Source organism: Sceloporus occidentalis, unplaced genomic scaffold (genome assembly GCF_023333645.1).
Source record: "Sceloporus occidentalis isolate IW3139 unplaced genomic scaffold, rSceOcc1.0.p SCAF_1, whole genome shotgun sequence".
Taxonomy (NCBI): domain Eukaryota; kingdom Metazoa; phylum Chordata; class Lepidosauria; order Squamata; family Phrynosomatidae; genus Sceloporus; species Sceloporus occidentalis.
Genome location: NW_028316981.1, coordinates 11,215,315 through 11,236,569, shown reverse-complemented (window position 1 = coordinate 11,236,569; position 21,255 = coordinate 11,215,315). Strand labels below are relative to the sequence as shown.

General features: G+C 43.7%; 1 protein-coding gene across 4 annotated transcripts in view; it reads left to right on the top strand.

The window, feature by feature from the left end:
* The window catches only part of LOC149320726 (zinc finger protein 18-like), a 38,570-nt gene continuing 17,315 nt past the window's right edge, over positions 1–21,255 (top strand). For all 4 annotated transcript variants that reach the window (XM_089503834.1, XM_089503841.1, XM_089503826.1 and 1 more), the window contains exons 1-6: positions 1–113; positions 7,823–8,811; positions 9,336–9,450; positions 11,365–11,447; positions 12,144–12,270; positions 13,704–13,831. In XM_089503834.1, coding sequence (XP_089359960.1) covers positions 8,083–8,811; positions 9,336–9,450; positions 11,365–11,447; positions 12,144–12,270; positions 13,704–13,831 — 1,182 coding nt within the window. In that variant the 5' untranslated portion in view covers positions 1–113; positions 7,823–8,082. The remainder of the gene's footprint in view (positions 114–7,822; positions 8,812–9,335; positions 9,451–11,364; positions 11,448–12,143; positions 12,271–13,703; positions 13,832–21,255) is intronic.

Genomic DNA, 21,255 nt, shown 5'->3' with positions numbered 1-21,255 from the left:
AAAAGGGGAGGGAAGGCAGGGCTTCCAGGCAGCCTCTCTTTCCAGGGCAACCGGCGCCTCCTCCTGGTCCTGGTCCTGGTCCTGGTCCTCTGAGGCGGGAGCCTTGCAGTTAGGTAGGTGGGTGCTTGGGGGGAAGGAGGGAGGGACGGTGGGTCCTGAATGGCGCCGGGTGGGTCTTTTGTATGAGATTCCCTTTCCCTGCCTCCTTCCCTCCATTCACTATTGGCTCCATTATTAGCCTCTCTCCCTCTGCTCTCCTACGGGGGCCCTGGGGGACAAAAAGGACCTCCTGGACACTAGGAAGCCCCTCCCCCCGAGACAGGCCCTCTGCCGCAGCCCCCCAGAGCAGAGGGCAGGGCTTGGGATCAAAAGATGGGGGACATGGACCCAGGCATAAAGACATGTGGTTGTTGTCATGGGGTTTCTCTTGGCAGGTTTCTTCAGAGAGGGTTTGCCATGGCCTTCCCCTGAGGCTGAGAGAGTGTGACTCTGACAAGGTCTACAGCCCATTAATAATAATAATAATAATAATTGTTATTATTATTTTATTTCCTTATATCCCACCTTTCTCCCCATATAGGGAGTCATGGCTAATTTCCCATGGTTGTACCTTGAGGCTGAGAGAGTGTGACTCTGCCAAGGTCCATAAAAAGGAGGGAAAGGCTGTTCTTGACAGGAGAACCTGTCATGTTTTTTTTCTCAGCAAGCTTCTTCTGAGAGGGTTTGCCATGGCTATCCTCTGAGGCTGAAAGCAAGTGACTTGACCAGGATCACCCAGCGCTTAAACCACTTCGCCATGCTGTCCATCGTAAAAAATATTAGGGCTGGGCTTACTTTGTTTTCCTCTTAAGGGAGCTGCTCTTCAGGGGTAACCTGGAAGGCTTGGAGGGGGGATAGAAATTGGTTTGGTGTTGTGGTTTGAGTGTTGGACTATGACTCTGGAGACCAGGGTTCGAATCCCCATTTGGCCTTGGAAACCCACTGTGTGACAATGGGCAAGTCACACACTCTCAGCCTCTTCAGAGAATGGCAATGGTATGATAAGCCACCTCTGCTGAAAGAGGATGGCAGTGGTATGACAAGCCCTTTTCTACTGTGAAGTCGAAGGCTTTCATGGCCAGCATCCATGGTTTTTGATGCTGGCGAAATGTCAGGAAGAAAATTTTCTAGAACATGGCCACATACCACGAAAAACCCCTTTTCTACTCCTACGTACCATTACAGATCCCATTACAAGTCCCAGTCTAAGGTTGCCAAAGTGAAAACTGGGGAGGGCTTCTCTGCCTTTAATGGTGGTGTAGAAGAGGGGATTTCAGCAGGTTTTGCTTGTGACCACCTGGTTGTGTGACAAGCAGCCACCTGCTGAAATTCCCTCTTCTACACAACCACTAAATGGGAAAAAGAGTGCTCTCGAGTTTTCACTTTGGCATCCCTACAGTGTACATATGTGCATGTGTATTTGTTGAAGTGATCAACACAGAGAACTTTGAAATGCATCTCAAGAGCAAGATGTTTCGGCTTCCACCTTCTTCCGTTGTAAGATAAAATCATTACAAGTTGAGTCTCCCTTGTCTGGAACCATTGGGACCAGAGGTGTTTTGGATTTCAGATTTTGGGGGAATTTAGAATATAGTCAGCCCCTCCATATCCACGGATATAAGCATCCACAGTTTGAAAATATTTAAAATATAAATTAATCCCAAAAAGCAAACATTGATTTTTGCCATTTGATATAAAGGACACATTTCACTTGCCGTTATATTTAATGGAACTTAAGCATTCACGGATTTTGGTATCCATGGGGGGAGGGAGGGTCCTGGAAACAAACCCTAGCAGATACCAAGGGTCCACTGTATCTATATTTCCAACGTGTAGCCTATATTTCTTGCTCATTTAATCATACAAGGTTTGGTTATTTCTTTCACTAATTCTAATTTTAAATATAATTTATACAATTTTGAAATTCATCCTTTTCTCTTTCCTTTATGAATAATGTTGTCTAGCTCCGTCTCTTTTCCAATTCCAAATTGTTTGTTATCCATTATATACCTCTCAAGCAGTTGGTGGTAGGGAAACCATTGTAATTTTATTTCCTTTTCTTCGAATTCTTCTTTTGCTTTGATTATTTTATTCCCATTCTCTCTTTTTTATTTTTTATTTTATTTTTAAGCATCCTCTACTTTCCATTTTTACTGTCTTTAAAAAAGCCTCGTGTGGAGAAACCCAGTCTGGGACATACCTATACATTTCCTCTTTGTATATCCTCCAAACCCTCAATAAAGCTCTTCTAATTCTGTACCAATTTTCCATACCATAGGTATGCATGCTATCCATAAATTATGTTAAACCCCTCTAAATGTAATAATTTTTCATTCTCCAAGTATATCCATTCCAATATCCAGTCAAGGCAACAAGCATGATAATATCATAGAATCATAGAGTTGGAAGAGACCGCAAGGGCCATCCAGTCCAAACCCCTGCCATGCAGGAAACCCAGATCAAAGCATCCCCGACAGATGGCCATCCAGTCTCTGTTTGAAGACCTCCAAGGAGGGAAACTCCACTACACTCCAAGGGAGTTTGTTCCACTGTTGAACAGCCCTTACTGTCAGGAGGTTCCTTCTAATGTTGAGGTGGAATCTCTTTTCCTGCAGCTTGCATCCATTGCTCCGGGTCCTAGTCTCTGGAGCAGCAGAAAACAAGCTTGCTCCCTCCTCAATATGACATCCCTTCAAATATTTAAATAGGGCTATCATATCACCTCTTAACCTTCTCTTCTCCAGGCTAAACATCCCCAGCTCCCTGAGTCGTTCCTCATAGGGCAAGGTTTCCAGACCCTTCACCATTTTAGTCGCCCTCCTTTGGACACGCTCCAGTTTCTCAATGTCCTTTTTTAATTGTGGCGCCCAGAACTGGACACAATATTCTAGGTTGGGCCTGACCAAAGCAGAATAGAGTGGCACTATTACTTCCCTTGATCTAGACACTATACTTCTATTGATGCAGCCTAAAATCGCATTGGCCTTGTTAGCTGCCGCATCGCACTGTTGACTCATGTTCAACTTATGGTCAACTTGGACTCCTAGATCCCTTTCACACGTAGTTTCATTCAGACAGGTGTTCCCCATCCTATATCTGTGCATTTCATTTTTTCGCCCTAAGTGCAGTACCTTACATTTCTCCCTGTTGAATTTCATTTTGTTAGCTTTGGCCCAGCTTTCTACTCTATTCAGGTCATTTTGAATGTTGATCCTGTCCTCTGGGGTATTAGTTATTCCTCCTAATTTGGTGTCATCTGCAAATTTGATAAGTATTCCCCCAATTTTGTCCTCCAAGTCATTGATAACGATGTTGAACAGTACTGGGCCCAGGACAGAGCCCTGTGGGACTCCACTGGTCACTTCTCTCCAGGATGAAAGGGAGCCATTGTTGAGCACTCTTTGTCTTTGGCCGGTCAACCAGTTACAAATCCACTTAACAGTTGCCTTGTCTAGCCCACATTTTACAAGCTTGTTTGCAAGAATGTCATGGGGAACCCTGTCAAAGGCCTTACTGAAATCAAGATATAACCTTGGGTCAGGTACGGTTAGGGTTGCCATAAGTCTGGACCTCCTAACCGGGACAAATGTAGGACAAATGTAGGACAAAATTTTCAAATGTAGGGCACATTTTTAACAATGGAGGACATGTGAAAAAACTGATGTTTTTAAAAAATGTTACTATAAATGCATGTTTCTTAGGCATGATCAAAATGGAGGACATTTGGGCATTATTCCTAGACCCATGATGGCGAACCTATGGCATGTGTGCCACGGGTGTGCCCCCGTTTGCCCTCCCAGACCCAAGGCAGCGCTGCCTTCGGTTTGGGAAGGCAAGGAGGGAAAGAGAAACGGCTCGTGCCAACTTCTCCTTCCCTCCTTGCCATCTCAGACCCAAGGCAGCGCTGCCTTCAGTTTGGGAAGGCAAGGAGGGAAAGAGAAATGGAGGTGGAGGTGGGTGGCGCGACCATGCAGGGAGGCAGGGGAAGGTGGGTTGGCGCCGCACAGTCCCGGGCTGGGGGCCAAACCGGACCGGGGCCAGGAGGGGGCCCCCAAAAGTGGGTTTTTCCCGGGGGCTGCCGGGTTATGGCATCCCTAGGTACGGTTAACCCTCCTCTTTCTTTACTATCTATTAAAGAGCTCCATTTTAGTCTTGATTTTTTTACCTGCCCAAATAAATTTTAATCTTTCTTCCATTGTCTAAATATCAAATCATTTGTAATAATTGGGAGATGCTGAAACAAAACAAAATGATTTTTGGTAAAACACACATTTTTAGGATGGATATTCTACCTAACAGGGATATTTGTAATTTTGACCAATTTTCCAAATTCTTCTTAACTTCTTGCCAGATCTATAATTATTGCCGAATAAATCTCCTTTTTTCTTTGTAATGTATATTCCCAGATATTTAACTTTTTTCTGTATTTGAATTCCCATTTTCATCTGTAGCCAGTCTTGATTTTTTTTTCTTCATATTACATGTCATTAGAGCTGATTTTGATTTGTTAATCTTGAATCTCACACAGTCTCCAAATTCGCCAATTATTTGCAGTATTTTCTCGAGGTTTCTAAGTGGGTCTTCAGCTATAATAATAATATTGTCTGCGTAAGCCCTGATTCTGTATTCTTTTCCTTTTATACAGGTTCCTTTTATATCCTGTTCTTCCCTTATCTTATTACATAATATTTCTACGAACATTATAAATAATAGGGGTGATAAAGGACACCCCTGTCTGGTACCTTTATCAATTTTACATTTGTCTGTTTCATTAACTATAATTCTTGCAGTTTGTTCTGTTTATACTTCTTTTACCCACTTTATCAGATTGTCCCCTGAATCCAATTTTTGCATTAATTTTGTCATATACCGCCAATTTAGGTTGTCAAATGCTTTTTCTGCATCGAGAAATACTAATGCCAATTCTTGTCCGGGATTCTTATAAGACATGGACTTTTTAAAACAATCTGCATTTCAAATCCATCATCTCAATTCATAGCTTTAAAATCATCTGGATAAGCCTGCGGGAAGAGACTGGTCTTCAATGCTGTTTTAAATTTGGGCACCATATTCAGAAAAGACTGGGAACAGGCTTGAATCTTGCTTGCTTCCCCTCCAGTGTTATCATACCACTTGTGGCTGAGATCTGCAATAACTGTTCGCGTCGTTCTTGACTCACAGCGACTCTATGGATGAGACATCTCCAGGCCCCCCTGTCCTCTACTACTCTGCCCAAGTCCTGCAAACCCAGGTCTCTTTAATAAAGTCCATCCATCTAGTATGTGGCCTTCCTCTCTTTCTGCTTCCCTCCACCTTTCCTAGCATTATTGTCTTTTCCAGTGATTCATGCCTTCTCATGATGTGTCCAAAGTATGACAGTCTTAAGTCTTGTCATCTTGGCTTCTAGGAATATTTCTGGCTTGATCTGCTCTAGGACCCATTTGTTTGTCCTTTTGGCTGTCTGTGGGATCCTCTGCACTCTTCTCCAGCACCACATCTCAATGAATGGATTTTCCTCCTATCTTCTTTCTTGACTGTCCAGTTCTCACATCCATACATGGTAATAGGGAATACAATGGCTTGAATGATTCTGAATTTTGTGCTGAGTTGTTTGTCTTTGCATTTTAGGATCTTTTTTAGTTCTTTCATTGCCGCCCTCCCCATTCTTAACCTTCTGATTTCCTGGCTGCAGACCCTGTTCCGATCAATGTTTGATCCCAGTTATGAGAACTCTTTTACTGTGTCTATTTCTTCATTGTCTAGTTTGAATGTGTGTAAGTTCTCTTAAAAAATAAACATTTTGAGTTTTGAAATTTTAATTTTTTTAAAAAATTGAGGCCTCTCCTTTATCCTCTCATTGAGTCTCAACCAACACACACCATTCACCATTTTAAAGGGACGCAGGGAAATGCCACATCCCGTTTCTGCCAAAAGGCCGATGTTTCAGGAGCAGTGGTGTCATCTCCCTTAGGCTGTCACCTGGTGCAATCCACACCCCTAGTGACGCCACTGCCCAGACACCCATTGTGTCATGGGGCTTTCTCCCTGGGGAAGAAGCCCTGCAGTGATGCAGCAGTCTCCAGGGGACAGTGCAGTGAGTGGGGAGGGGAGGTAAGGAGGGAGAAACAAACAGGCAGATGGTGGAGGGGGGTAGGGAAGGGGGACAGGTGAGCAAGTTAGCAAGATGGGGTGGAGTAACCCTCTGCGCATGTGCGTATACACGCAGGCATACACACACTGGCAGCCCTCAGCACCGGTTGTCATCAAAGAGTAGCGATGCCACTTCAAGCATTTCAGCTAAGAGAGACTCAACCTGTAATTCGACCAGGATGTCACTGAGGTATATACCGCCATGTCCAAATCTGGGATTTCCAGGATTGGGTTCAGTTCAGGCACTAGATTTAACTGTTTCAAGTGCACTCCTGGCAACTACACAAACCTGGCTCAGGGCTGAATCCAAGACCATATCGAAACTAGGAACTTGTATCTTCAAGAGGAGTGTAACTCCATCCAGCACAGGATGTATCTGTGTGTTTTGTCTGGATTAAGATTCCCTTTGATTGTCCTCATCCAGTCCATTGCTGATGCCAGAAACTGGTTTAACAAGAAACAGCTTCCTTGGAAGTCGAAGGCTTTCATGGCCGGCATTCAGTTTTTTATGGGTTTTTTGGGCTATGTGGTGATGTTCTAGAAGAGTTTCTTTCCGATGGTTCACCAGCATCTGTGGCTGGCATCTTCAGAGAATGCTTGCCTGGAAGGGACTTGGATATACTGTATATATTGTGTGACCTGGAGAGGCAGAGGTGATTTGCATGTGTAATGTTTTGTTGCTAATGGCAGGCCTCAGGGTAGGAGGGTCTGCAAAAGAAAATTAGTGTCTGCTTGATAGTGCTCATTGTCTACTGGGAGAGTTCTCATTTGCATTTGTTGAGTCTTTATCTTGCTATTTTTCAGGACTGGTAGCCAAGCCTTGTTTACTTTAAGGGTTTCCTCTTTTCTGTTGAAATTGTCCGGGTGTTTGTGGATTTCAGTGGCTTCCCTGTGCATCCTGACAGTGCCAACTCTTCTAGAACATGGCCACATAGCCCGAAAAACCCACAAGAAAGCTTACTTGGAGTTAGGTTGAAAAGAGAAATAGGAGCTGGGTGTCACCACTAGCATGTTGCTGGCTCCTGATCCCAAAACTGACTATTAGGCTTGGTCTCCCTGTGTACAGTTGGCTCTCCACATTTGTGGCTTTTACTTTTGCAGATTTGATTATTTGCAGTTTTGATTAGTATGTTCTCTAGGAATCTCTAGGTCCTCCAGCTAAACTCTGCCAAAAGTTGACTATAGAGTTGTGCTGGAGAACCTAGACATTTCAAGAGAAGACACGCCTCTAGGCGTTTGTAGGTCTTCCAGCATGATTCTCTGGTCACACTGTGACAGATGTTAACCATAGAGTTGCACTGGAGCACCTGGAGATTGCTAGAGAGGTGTTTGCTTAGGAAAAAAGAATAGTGTTTTTTATTTGTGGTTTTCCCATATTCATGGGGGTCCTTCACCCCTAACCCCAGCAAATGCGGAGAGACCACTGTATTGTCGAAGGACAACTTTATCTGCAAATGGCAAGAGTTTGTGCAGCTTTTCTTTTTGCTGCCAGTTTCAGTAGGCTGAACTTCTGTTAGAGAGCACAGGTGCAAAGGCTGGTAAAAAGTTGGTATTCCTATAGGTTAGCAGTTGGCTGTTGGTATTTGTTTCAAGTCTTCCATTGTGTATATCTCTGTGTGTTTTGTTTCTTCAGGGACGTGTTCCTCTTGCAAGTATCATCTTGCACTTCCAAGAGTGCTTTGACTACTTCTGTGCTTTTGCTACAAGGCTGCTGCCTTCAGCCCTGAGATAGCATAAGCCAAGAAAGCTGTGTTTTTAATTAAGCCAAGAATTTAAGGACTAGGGAGGGGACAAGGTGTGAGGATTTCTCTTTGGATTGACCTGACACCAGGGGCAGGTCCTTATTCCCCTGGCTTTCAAATTCTAAATTTGGCCTTGCAAAGCCAGCTGAAAATGGAACTAGAAACTTCAAGTCCAGAACTACCGGACAGGCTGGAAGGACTAAGAAAACCGTCCAGTGTGGTTCTTTCTGGATGCCCGAGGGAACATTCAAGGTGGAGACCACCACGGGACCTCAAACGGGAAGCATACAGAGGGATGCACCAGCATTGGGAAACTCAGTGGCAGGAGTTCCTGAAGACCATGCAGACATCTCCCGTGGTGCAGGAGAACCTGGAGTTAGCAGACACCGCTCCATGGGATGATGCCAAGGGCTTCCTGGCCTCCTTTGAGCAAGTGGCCAGAGCCTGCCAGTGGCCTAGAGTAGAATGGGTAGCCAGGCTCTTGCCAGCACTTAGTGGAAAAGCAGAGCAGGCCTTTAGGGGCCTGGAAGCCAGAGACAAGAAGGATTATGGGAAAGTGAAGGCCGCCATCTTGCGAGAGGATGCCCTGAGGATGGAGCTGCAGCGCCAGCACTTCAGGCAGTTCTACTGCCAGATGTCTGAAGACCCCCGAAGTATTTACAACCAGTTGCAGGAGCTCTGCCACCAGTGGCTGAGGCCAGAGAGACGCAGCAAGGAGCAGATCCTGGAGCTGTTGATCCTGGAGCAGTTCCTGGCCAGCCTCCCACCAGACCTCCAGGGCTGGATCCGAGCCGGCGGGCCGGACACCTGCTCCCAGGCTCTGGCCCTGGTGGAGGACTTCATGATGAACCAGCAAGAGGATGAGAGAGAGATGTGGCAGGTGAGGTTTTAATATTCAGTCCTATGTATTTTTAATAGATCAGGGATGTAGAATATGAATAAAGCTAGATGTTGGCAAGCTGGAGCATGTCCAGAAGAAGGTGACCAAAATGGTGAAATGTCTGGAAACCATGCTCTGTGAGGAGCACTTAGGGAGCTGGGTATGTTTAGCTTGGGGAAGAGAAGTCTAAGAGGTGACATGATAGATATGTTTAAATATTTGAAGAGATGTCATATTGAGAATGGAGCAAGTTTGTTTTCTGCTGCTCCAGAGACTTTCAACCAGGACTGGTAGAATGGCTCTGTATATCCAATTTCATCTCCCTCTGTTGCAGCTTGCTAGGATTTCAAGGAGCAGAGAGTAAACAGAAAATGCAAGGGGTGGTTATGATGTCATTATGTTGGCTGGTTTTCATATAGTTAGCAGTGGAGTGGACTTCAGTGGATGGGAACTTTTACTTTTTGTTGTTCGGACTTATTCCAGCTCTGATCTAAACAAGTGTGTATTTTCTTTTCTTTTCTTAGGAACCAGAAATGACCAAAGCTCCCTTGGATGCAGAAGGTGATTCTTCAGACCTGAATCAGAAAGGGATCTGTAAGGAAGTCAAGCAGAAGAGTAACAAGGAGAATAATTTCTTGGGTGAGTCTTCTCTCACTGAGCTGCTAATGCTGCAGCCTGACTTGGTGGCCTATCAGCATTCATACTATAACTTCCATCATCCCCAGCCAGAACGTCCATGAGTGTTTTAACACAACCTTGGTCCTTTGTTTTTAAACCTGGTGGGAAGGAAACTGATTATCACACATTATATAACCCTCTTGTGTTTTCCTTCTTCTTTTCTTACTGAGTTTTGCTAATTGGTGTGTTTTGTAATGACAATCAACACATCAGTCTTTTTTAAAAATGATTTTTCCAATTGAATGTCAGCCTTCTCTAGTATCATGAACGATGGGTTCCAGCTGCTATGCCTCTTCCTCTAAAAAATGATACTGTATAACTAGAAAGTATGCAGAAAAAGTGGCAATCAGACTGTTCATTGGACTAGAGCAACTCCCCAAAAGGAAATTCTACCAGAACCATGTTATGGCTTTATGCTGACAATATACTGTTACACATGAGATTGTATTTTTCCTGGAGATTGTGCAGTGGTGATGTCTTATTCAGGGTGGCACAACCCTTATTATGTCAGGGTAAACCATTGCATAGGCCTGATACAGACGGCCCGAAGCGCTGTCATAGGGATCCAGAGGGCTGGGTATCCATACGCCCCCAGCCCTTCTAGCGGAACCCATGCACCATCTTACTGGCACCCCACCCACACAGTGCATGCAATGATGATGCATGAGCATCCATGCACCCAAATGGCGCTCGCTGGAAGCGTCCTTGTCAATGCGCGCGAGCACCATTATGGCACTCCTAAAAAGAAGCCGCTCTAGGCATCTTCTTTTTAGGGTGCGTGTCGGTGCCCCATGGTGGCTGCAGCGGCACAGACAAGGGAGAAAGACAGGCGGCATGGAGCTGCCAGTCTGTCAAGCCTCTTAGTTGTGCTATTTAAGATGCTCCATAATTTGTAGCTGATGAATTGGATCATCCCTTGTGCCGTGGGAAAAGACTGGGAATACAGTGGGTTTTTTCCTCTTAAAATTTAACCTACTATGAAGGGAGATTTTTTTCCCTTCTTTCCCAATGGGAATCATCCATTCAAGCTGAGTGATGAGAGTTTTGGGACAGATCCAAGGAAGTGTTTCTTCACATATCTATAGGTATACTGTAGAACTTCTACCACAAAATGTAAGGATTAGTTTAAAGGGAGTTAGACCAGTTTGTGGCAGTTAAATGCTATCAAGGGCCACTTATCATAGTGACTATTTATTCCCTCCAGAATCAGAGGTAGGATGTGTACTCTGTGTACCCACTGCTGAGAAATACATGCATAGGTAAGATGGGCTTTAGCTACCATGGCTGCATCTGCACTGGCAGTATAGCAGTTTGACACCACTTTAATTGCCATAACTCAGTGCTATGGGATTTCTAGTTAATTGTAGCACCAGACCTCTCTGATAGAGAGGTCTAAATGTCTCACAAAACTACAAATCTTAGAAAACCATAGCACTGAGCCATGACAGTTAAAGCGGTTGTCAAACTGCATTAATTCTGCAGGGCAGATACAGCCCATGTCTTTTTTGGGTGCTTCTGTTGTCATGTCTGGTTTGAAGGCTTTCCAGAACACATCTGCATGTCTACTGGAATGCAGGATACTGATATAAAAAGGCATTGTCCTAAACATTCTAAGAAATATTTTTCGGATTAGCTCTGTAGAGGAGAAGATTAATTTTAGGAGGTGTAGTCTTCCTTCACCCTCCAACCCACCACATCTGCTCTAGGGACAAAACTTCCACCATGAAAAACTGCCAAAGCTCCTTTTTGTACAACCAAACCAGGTACAGGTACCTCCTCTGTCACTACCTTTTGTCTCTGGCCACTGTAGGGATGAAATTATTGGTCGTTTCTATCCCCTTGTCCTTTCTAAAATCTCCTTTCTGTCTTTTCCAGGCAATGGGCACCAAGTGACCAACAACTCCAATTCATTGCCTCCTCTGGAAGGACATGAAAGAGCCGAAGAGAACCTCACTGAGGTTTGTGAATGATGGCTGTGAGTGAGAGGAACGAACTGAGATGGGCTTTATGCAACTCCCAAAGCTGGTTTTGCACGCATGCAGGATACAAACACATATCTAACTTAGGGTCCTTTTTTATTAAAAGAAAAGAAAGAAAGACTGACAGACTGGCAGCCTCAGGGGAGATGGCTGTTGCCTCCCCCCCCCCATGGGCCTTCTCCTCCCCCTTCAAAACAGGAACTGGCCATCTATGTAGCTGCTAGAGTGTTAGATGCGTTATTTGGCCTGTGTGTTTTGGGCCTGACTTCCCTAGGAAAAGTTTCTGGCCAAAGAAGTCAGAAAGAAACAGACCAAAAATGGGGGTGGGGGAGCAGGAAGAGGGTTGTGCCTTGTTTTATGGTCTGTAACACTGTAGTGAAGGAAGAAATTATAGCTAATGTAAGGTTGTGGATATAAAGTGATAGAAGGCTTGAATTTTGCATCTGCACCCTTATTGGTGTATGTGTTTGTGTAACAGGAGTCTAGTATGGGTAAAGGTTGCACATTTGTTTGTTCTTGCCTCCTTTTTCTTCCTCCCCTCTCTGTTTCCTTGCATATGTTGAATTCTAGTTTGGAAGTCACTCTGGGAAAAGGACTTTTATTTGTGTTACCCCACAGAATGCCACACATGTATTTGATGGCAGTCTGTAAATAATTATGTTCTTCTGTTTGCAGGGACCAGTGAATCCCAAGGAAATGGCTGCATCATTGCATACGGTTGAACCAAGTGTGAAACAGCCAGGTCCACGGACAATGTTCTGGCAGGTGATGCAGGAGGAAGATGGGGACGTAGAATCTTTGGGTAAGGACCTCTTCCAAACAGGTTCATTCTCAGGTGTTACCATGCCTAGGCAGCCATTCCTGAGGATTTTGGGGGGGAAAGTGCTTGAACAACTCTGTACTGATCTATTAATCCATCTGTAATCATCTTTGACTGTGATAGCTGTCCAGGTTCTCACAATGAGTTCTTCATATACCTGCTATCTGTAACCCTTTTAAAAAAACAGATATGCCAAGGGTTGAGCCTTGGGACCTTCTGTAGTCAAGGCTAAGTGCCTGACCACTGAGTTAGGAGTAACATGGACACATAATCCTTAATATTTGCATGGTACTGTGTGCCCGCTTCATACACAGCTTTGAGTGTATGTGCTCAAGCTGCATGGGGGCACGCAGGGTGGCGTGTCCCATTCAGATGAATGGGGCATGTGTCCATGGTGTGCGCACATCGCTGCACCGCCGCGCACACGAACCCCATTCAAGTGAATGGGGCTCAAGCATAGGCAGAATTAGCCTTATGCGTGGGGGGGTCCGGAACGGATCCCCTGCGTAAGGCAAGGATCCACTGTACTTGCAAGTATTCAAAGCATTCCTCCTGTACTACTGAGCTGAAATCTTAACAACACTACCATAAGGTTATAGAAGTTGTTTTTTGAGATTGCAGCTCCCAGATTACCACAGGTTGTAACTTTTCAGGCTCTGGGTCAGTGAAGTTATACTGCAGCTGAGGAGATTTAAGGTCAGCTGGTAGGTGCATGCCAAGGCAAGATTTGCACCTGACACTTCCAGATTTGTACCTCAGTCTTTTAGTTGTTGGCATACAGATGCTCTTGATATTAAACCTCTTGTATAGTAACAGCAGTCTCATTGTTTAAGTGAATATGTTTATGTTTCATATATACCTTACAGACATAGCTTGGGTAATTTTATACACTATATTTTTAATGCTTTTTTGCATAAAATCAGGTTTGTGCAAATTGAAGCATCAGAAAGCAAAGGTGTTACTATATCAGAAACCCATGAGGGTATTTTTGGATTTTGAAATATTTTGGATTTCAGAAGGGAGACTCAACCTGTATTAGAAAGCAGGGATGAGCAAAGTTGGATCCTTCAGAGATGGTTGGATTATAGGTCCCAGCATTCCTTATCACTTGCTGTGCTGCTAGAGGTGCTAGGCAACATCTGAAAGGCCAAAATCCCCCCCCCCCCATGAAGCAAATTACGCAAGTGGGAGGAGGTACATAAGAATGAAGGGGAGCATTTACCAGCACACAGCCAACTCATACAATCCATTCTCTGTTTCTTGACTCCTCCCATTAATGGAAGTGGCTAAACAACCAGAAATGGGTTGAATAGCATGTGGTTTTTATGTGAATTGTTCCAATTAATGCTTCTGGCAATAACTCTGGGCGTTTTTCCCCTTTCTCTCTCTCTCTCTCTCTCTGCCATCAAATGAAGAGGGACTTTTAGTTCCCAAGCCTGACCTCACTGTCCACCCAGCAGAAGAAGAGGAGGAAGTGGAGGAGCCGATGTTCATCCAGTTCCCTGTAGAAAGTGAGCGTCTTCCAGGCCAAGATTCAGGTGAGGTGATAGAGGAAGCCAATTGTGCAGTTTTTGCAATACACAAAGCAAGTTTACATTTCCTCTCAGGGGGCTGGAGAACATCATTTCTACATCTGTCTTATAATGTATTTTCCTCCAGAACCTATTTTGATCATTTTTGAGTCAAAAAGGCTCTCAGAGTACCATAGCTATAATTGATGGAAACAGTGGTGTTCCCTACCTACCAGGAGTCAACAGGGAAGAGGAAGGCAAGCAACCTGGTAAAGCTGAGTCTCCCCTATCCAAAATGCAGCCCCAGTGATGGCATTAAACATCATGCATTAAATACGGTAGCAAGCACAGTTGCTCACAGCTTAACATTCAAACACAGAGAGAGAGAGAGAATATATATTTTTCTCTTTGAAAGTTAAGACAGAAATCATAGCCAAAGGAACTTTTACCAAAACCAGGTGAAATGAGGTGATTATCCCTTTTTGGCTACTTAGGGAGAAGAATCAGGAATACAAAGTCTGGCATCCTTGTTTCTAGATAGAAGGTGGATGCAGAGGAGAGCAGAGATTGAGCCCTGGCACCACAACAATTAGGAGGGAAGGAGGAAACTAAAAGTATTTAAATATACAGACCTCCTATTGGGTCTTCGCAAGTTGCAGCAAGAAATCCATTCAGCCTTGCAAATTATATCAAACTGCCATTCTGTTAGCTGAGCCGGACGTTTGCACGCTTCCCTTTCCTCTTGTCTGGAGCTGAGCCCACTGAAACTGGAGAATTTGCACCTTTATCTCCTGCTTGGAGAGGATTGATGAAAACTGGAGACCCAGGGCCAGTTCCTGAGATCTAACAACCCTGGGCAAAATGGAGAGATTTCCTGATAATCTCCTCTGAATTTCAGTTTCAAAAACATTTGCAGAAAATGATAATTAGGATTGCTTGCTTTAAAAAAACCCATATGGATTTTAGTCCTTTCTTGAAAAAAATAATATTAGATTTTAAAGAAACAATCATAACCTACAAACAGTGTATCTGAGATGCATCTGAGAAGTAGACCTAGACTACAGAAGCTTATAATACAACTTCTTTCACACACTTAGTCTCAAAGGTGTTACAAGATCCCTTTGCATATTTACAACAAAATACAGTCACCCCTCTGTTTTCATGGACTTTCAATTCTGCGTCCCTTGCCCACGGGCGGCAAATGGAGGGGGACAAAATGGGGCACATGCCACCATTCAAGCCAGTGGAGCTTGAATCCCAGCGAATGGAGAGGCTACTGTACATCAGGTTAGTGATTCATAACTATACAGCTAAAAATACCTCCACCTGACACAGTGATAACAACTGGTATCTTTTCCAAAATCAACATGTGAATATAAAGGGGAGAAAAGAGTGGCATTTTCATTTGCACAGGTTTCTACTGAACTCAAAACTAAGTTTTAATGTTTAGCACTAGTGGCTGATGAAGCCTCAGAACACATGAAATGTTCCTGCGTGAATCAGATAGTTGGTCCAGCTAGACCAGAGCTTTTGGTTTTTGGTTAACAGCAGACTTGGATAGACATTTCATTTGGATTCCTTATGTGAAAGAGCATGAAATTGGGATCTTTTGCACACAGAGCATGTGAAGCAAACAGACTACTGACTGAAGATGTCTTTGTAGTTGTGTGAAACTGTTAAAGCCAGAAGGTCTTGTTTCTTGATGGTATGTTCTGCTTTGGTTCATATTCTCCTTAATCTTCATTCTTCTGACCTTGCCTTAGTCCCACTTTGCTGTATCATGACTGTGTAATACTGTTGTATGCACTTGAGACTTCATGGTGTCATGGTTTCTCTCCATGGTGTTGTGGTTTGAGTGTGTGACTAGGACCCCAGACTAGGGTTCAAATCACCATTCAGCTATGAAAAAGCACTTGAGTGACCTTGGGCAAGTCATACTGTGAGGAAGGCAAAGCCAAACCTTCTCTGAATAATAGATCTTGCCCAGAAAACCCTAGGATACGTGTACCATAAATCAGAATTGGCATGAAGGCACACAACAATAACACAACTTAGTCTATGTGGCTCCTGCCCCACCAAGTACCATACTCCCTTTCCATCCAGGGACATTCCTTTTTTTGTAAAAAGACATCCACAAGCTGACTTCTAACTGTGGCATGTTGAAATATAATTTGAGTTTGTTTGGGTATTTTTGTTGTTATTGTTTTCTATGGTTTGAGAGACTAGGACACAGGCAATAGATTCAAGTTACAGGAAAAAAAGATTCCACCGAAACACTTCCTGAAAACTTCCTGAGAGTAAGAGCTGTTCCACAGTGGGAAACACTCCCTCGGAGAGTGGTGTAATCTCCTTCTTTGAAGGATTTTAAACATAGGCTGGATGGCCATCTTTTGGAGGTGCTTTGATTGTATCTTTCTGCATGGCAGAAAGGGGTTGGGTAGCCTCTGGGGTGTCTTCCAATTCTGTGGTTCGATAATGGACTTTATCCCAGTTTAAGTGGACCTCAGGTGAAATGGGGGTCTGCACTACAAGAGGAAATGGCTACTGTGCCAGGAAAGGCCAAATGTTTCCAGAGGACAGCAAAGATTGCCTGGAAAGGAACAACCTTCTTGTGTCATGAGCATTAAACAAAGCTCTTTTTTCAGCAAGCTGGACAGGTGGATTGATTCAAGCAAGGAAGCCACAGTCCTGTGTTTGTAAGGCTGAGTAAGGTGGTTGATCATCAGGGCTCTTGGAGGTCTTTCGTTGAGAGCATTGCCGTAAGTTGAAGTTGGCTTGATGCCAAATAACACCCAGTTCCTGCATTTTGAACAAGTTTTGGTGGTTGTGTGCATCATCTGGCATAAGAATGTCTGAGCATCAACATTTTCATTGCTGGTGCAAAATGATAAGGAATGTGATGGATCAGGCAGCCGAACCTTCCCAGTCCCAGGAGGACTGGCCTTGAATTCTCGTGGTCAGAGAACCTGAGAGCAACTGTCTCCCTTCCTCAATGGAACAGCACCTTCAGGTTTGTGTTCAGCTTACTACCACACCCAGCAGCCCGTCTGTAGCTTGGAAGTAATTAGATAACAAGTAACATAGTTCCATTTGGTGTATCAGTGAAGGTGCAACAAAGTTACATGTCACAAGTTACCTTAATAAGCAAGAAAGAAATCTTGGGAATGAAACATGGAATATTTCTAATTACTTTTTAAAAATCACTCTAAAGAATCTTTTCTAGGAGTTTTGACAGAATTTTTCAAGTTGTGTAATTCTTTTACCAGACTCCCCAACCTCCCCCCCCCCAAAAGGGGGGTGGAAAGTAGTGAAGCAGACAATGGAATTAGTTGACCACCTTTTTTTTGGAACACTATTGAGTAATAATAACAAATTGGTTTTTAACATATAACAGGACATGATTAAGTTTTAAAAAGTGATTTTACCCACTCTGGTATACCATATGCATACATGCATAAGCAATATTCCTTCTGCCAACTTCTTGCCAGATGCTGCTGTTTTAAAAACCCAGTTTCACTAGATGTTGAAGTGTCCTGCCAATAGTACAGTTGGTCTCCTCTGAACAGATTTGCTGACCTTGTGTTGTCCCTCATTTCACGCAGTCTGTCTGACTTCTCCTCAACCCCTGCTTCCTTTGTTTATCCAGTCACTGAATACATATCAACGCAAATATATGAGCAACCATAGTGTTGGACTAGTATTCTGGGAGACCAGCATTCAAATCACTGCTCATTTCATGGGAATAGGATTCATCAGTTTCTTTGGTAAAGAAAAGCAAAGACATTGGCTGAGATCCCATTGAATGCATGCAGAATGGGAAGCGCTACTGTTACAACAATGTGAAATCATAGCTGTTTGTCGTTGTGTATGTGGACAACACAACTTTCACCTGCAAGAAAAGATCCTGGACATCTCAGATCCATGTCAAACCGCTCACGTTATGGTCTGCTGCCCAAATGATTTAACACAATAGGAACCTAACCCATACTTATTATCGGTGTGTAGAATGATAGAGAGCCAACATGATGCAGTCATGTGTTGGACTACGGGAGACCAGGGTTCAAATTTATGCCATGGAAAACTGCTGGATTACTTGGGCAAATAATTACATCATCACACTCTCTCAGCCTCAGGAAGGCAATGGCAAATCTCCTCTGAATAAATTTTGCCACAAAACTCCATGATAGAGTTGCCATAAGACAGAGTTGATTTAAAAGCAACAACAGACATTTTAAGGATCTACTGTTGAGAATTCAGTTCCTGATTCCGTTTTGATCTCAGGCCATTTATTGTGGTCTCACTTGGCATATTCAGTGACTTTGGAAGAGACTGGGCATCTGCCAGCAATGGCATCACAAGACAAAATGAGGGGATTACGTTAGCCTTATTCTACTCTTGCAATTCATGCTCTACCCTTGCAAAAACATTTTTGTTTTTCTGCTGGTATGGAAAGCTCTGTAAGCATTCTAGATTTTTTGATCTGCAGTCAAAAGTGTCCAGGCGTAATTGTGAAGACACACCCAACTAAAGGTGGTGGCAGGTTTGAGTGTGCAACGCCGGTACCCTGGTGAGATCAAACTCTTTTACCCCAAAACACTCTGATGCTGAATGTAAAGTTCAAAAAAGGGGGAAGTTTATTTAAAAGAACAAAAATAAAGAGTTTTCTCCTCCCCAACTCTAAATAACTTGAAATAAAAGATATTTTACAGACTTTCATCAATCTTCAGGGTGTCATCTTTCTGGGTCTGATCTTGGTTTGATCTCCTCTCTCAATGGAGCTGGTGCAGGTCTTTCAGCTCCTGAATTCTTTGTCTTGAAGTAGGTAACTAATTTCTGGTAACTGATTTGGCTAACGTGTAAGAAATGCCCTTTCCGGCTGTCTGGGCCTGTTTGCCACAGCTCTCTGCCTAATCGAATCCAAGGTGAGGCATTCCTACTGGAAACCGAATTAACTCTAGAACAGTTCTAGAGTAACCCGCAATTGTTCCCACTTAAAATCGAATCGTAAAGCGGTTTATAATTTGAATCGCATTATCGTCATTTAATGCGGGTTAAAAAAATAGAAGAGTCGAACCTACATTTTTTCCTTGATTCGGGATAGGATTCGGAGCATTTCAATAGGAACTATCAGCCTTTGAAATCGGCTTAGCTGGATGGGAGGAGCGGAGCGCGAGGGGCTGGCTCGGGGGAGTCGTCCTTTCTTGTCCCCATCCGTCGTGGCTGTCGCCATCTTTGCTTCCCTCACCCCTTTTTCCGCGGCGGTCTTTCAAGGATTATTACTTTTTATTATTTTTTAATGGTTTACAGGCGCTTAATCTCTTCAGCACTTAAGCGCCTGAAGTCCTGGCTGCTCAAGCGCCTTTTTCTGTCAAAGGACTCTTAAAGGCAGGGGTAGGCAATCTTTTTGAGCCGGGGGCCGGGTTGCTGTCCCTCAGAGAACTGGGGGGCCGAAGCCAATAAATAAATAAATAAAATTTAAAAATTTAAATAAATAAATAAACTGGGACAAATGTAGGACAACATTTTCAAATGGTGGACACTTTTTTTAAAAAAGTGGAGGACATGCTGATTTTTTTTAAAATGTTAATATAAATGCATGTTTCTGAGGCATCTATAGACAATTGCCCCCCTTGCCCCTGCGCGCAAGAGGCCAAAGGCCCCGGCGGCAATTGGCGGCAGGACCGGGCTGGGGCTGGTCCCAAGGCCTCGCTGGGCCGCATTTGGCCCGCGGGCCGCAGGTTGCCTACCCCTGCTTAAAGGCTTCCCCCGGTGTGAGGGGAGCCATTGAACACCATTTGTAACGGAGGAGAGGGGGGGAATAGAGCCTTCCATCTTTCTTTCCCAATCTGCTGTGTGTGTGTGTGCATTAAACACCATTTGTAACGGAGGAGAGGCAGGATGCAAGGGGGGGCGGAATAGAGCCTTCCATTTCGTTCCCAAACGGAATCTGCCTTCTTCTCCTTGATCCCATTTTCCAATCCTGGAAAGAGAATCTTTTTTGGGGAAGAGTGCTCCCTCCCTGGGCTGTCTTTGGAGCTATAAAGTGGGGATATGTCCTGGAAAACCCATCCCATAGTTCCTCTGGAAGGAGTTTTCCCAAAATTCGCTTTGCCTGCAGCCCATTCTATTCTATTTCAGTCTGTTTAGCCAGTGTTTAAATCTCTCTATTCTATCCATCCATCTATATGTATTCTGTCTCTCTGTCTGTCCAACCATGTATGTATCTATCTACCCATATACATCTATCTATCCATCCACCCATCCATCCATCCATCCATCCATCCATCCATCCATCCATCTGCCCATTTAATATACTTGTCCAGTACATCTGTCTGCCCGTCCAACCATGTATCTGTATATCTGTCTGTCTGTCCGTCTGTCTGTCTAACTATCTATCAATATGTCTATCTAACTATCCCATCTACCTATCCAGACTATCTTTCCACCTATTTGTCATCTGTCTGTCTGTCTGTCTGTCTGTCTCTCTCTCTCTCTCTCTGTCTGTCTGTCTATCTAATTATCCTGTCTATCTCTCTGTCTAGCCAATGTACCTATCTAATTAGTCTGTCTGTATGTCTCTTTCTCTCTCTCTCTCTCTCTCTCTCTCTCTCTTTCTCATAGCATCGTAATCACCAGCGTGTTGAAAGGGGTTTGAGCACTGGATTATGACTCTTTGGTCACCTTGGGCCAGTCACACTCTCTCAGCCTCTGGTGATGGCAAAAGCCTGCTTACTGGAATCCTATTCTATTACTATTCTTAGATAGCTCTGCAGTGATTGATATTTATACTGTTTGATACTGATGTGGTAGTTTTCTATAGGAGATTTTCAATGTTTATGTCAATAAAAAAGACTTATGCTTTGTTTATATGTTTTATTCTTAAGTCATGGCCAGTTTTGCAGAGTTAGGATTTCCTCAAGTTGTTGGAGCAATTAATGGGTGCCACATCAAAATCATTGCTCCTGCTCATCAGGGTGCGCAATCTTCCCCAAAGATTCAATCTTTCCCAAAGATTCTTTCCCCATGGGGCGGCCAAAGCGAATTTAGGGAACCGAAGCTCTTTCCAGTTTTCTCTCTCCCTCAACCATCCTTCCCCACGAATAATTACAGGACTCATAAGCACTTTCAGCGCCTCCTCATTGGCTCTTTTATAAAAAAACGCAAAATTTAAAAGTGACGTTATGATGACGTCGCTTTGATTGACAGCCCCAAAATGGTGAGTGGGAATGAAATAAGGCTAAAAACGGTTTATATATACACCGTTTCATTTGAATAGGAATGAAAGCGTATCACTTAAAGCAAATCAGTTGGTAAATGAGAACGAAGGAAAAAAAGCAATTCGGAACGCGGGTTAACTACCGTGTTATTATGAATCGCTTTTAACGGAACCAGGGTATTTTAAATCGTTGTAAATCGCCAGTGAGAACCAGCCCAATGTGTGTCAATTTTTTTCTCC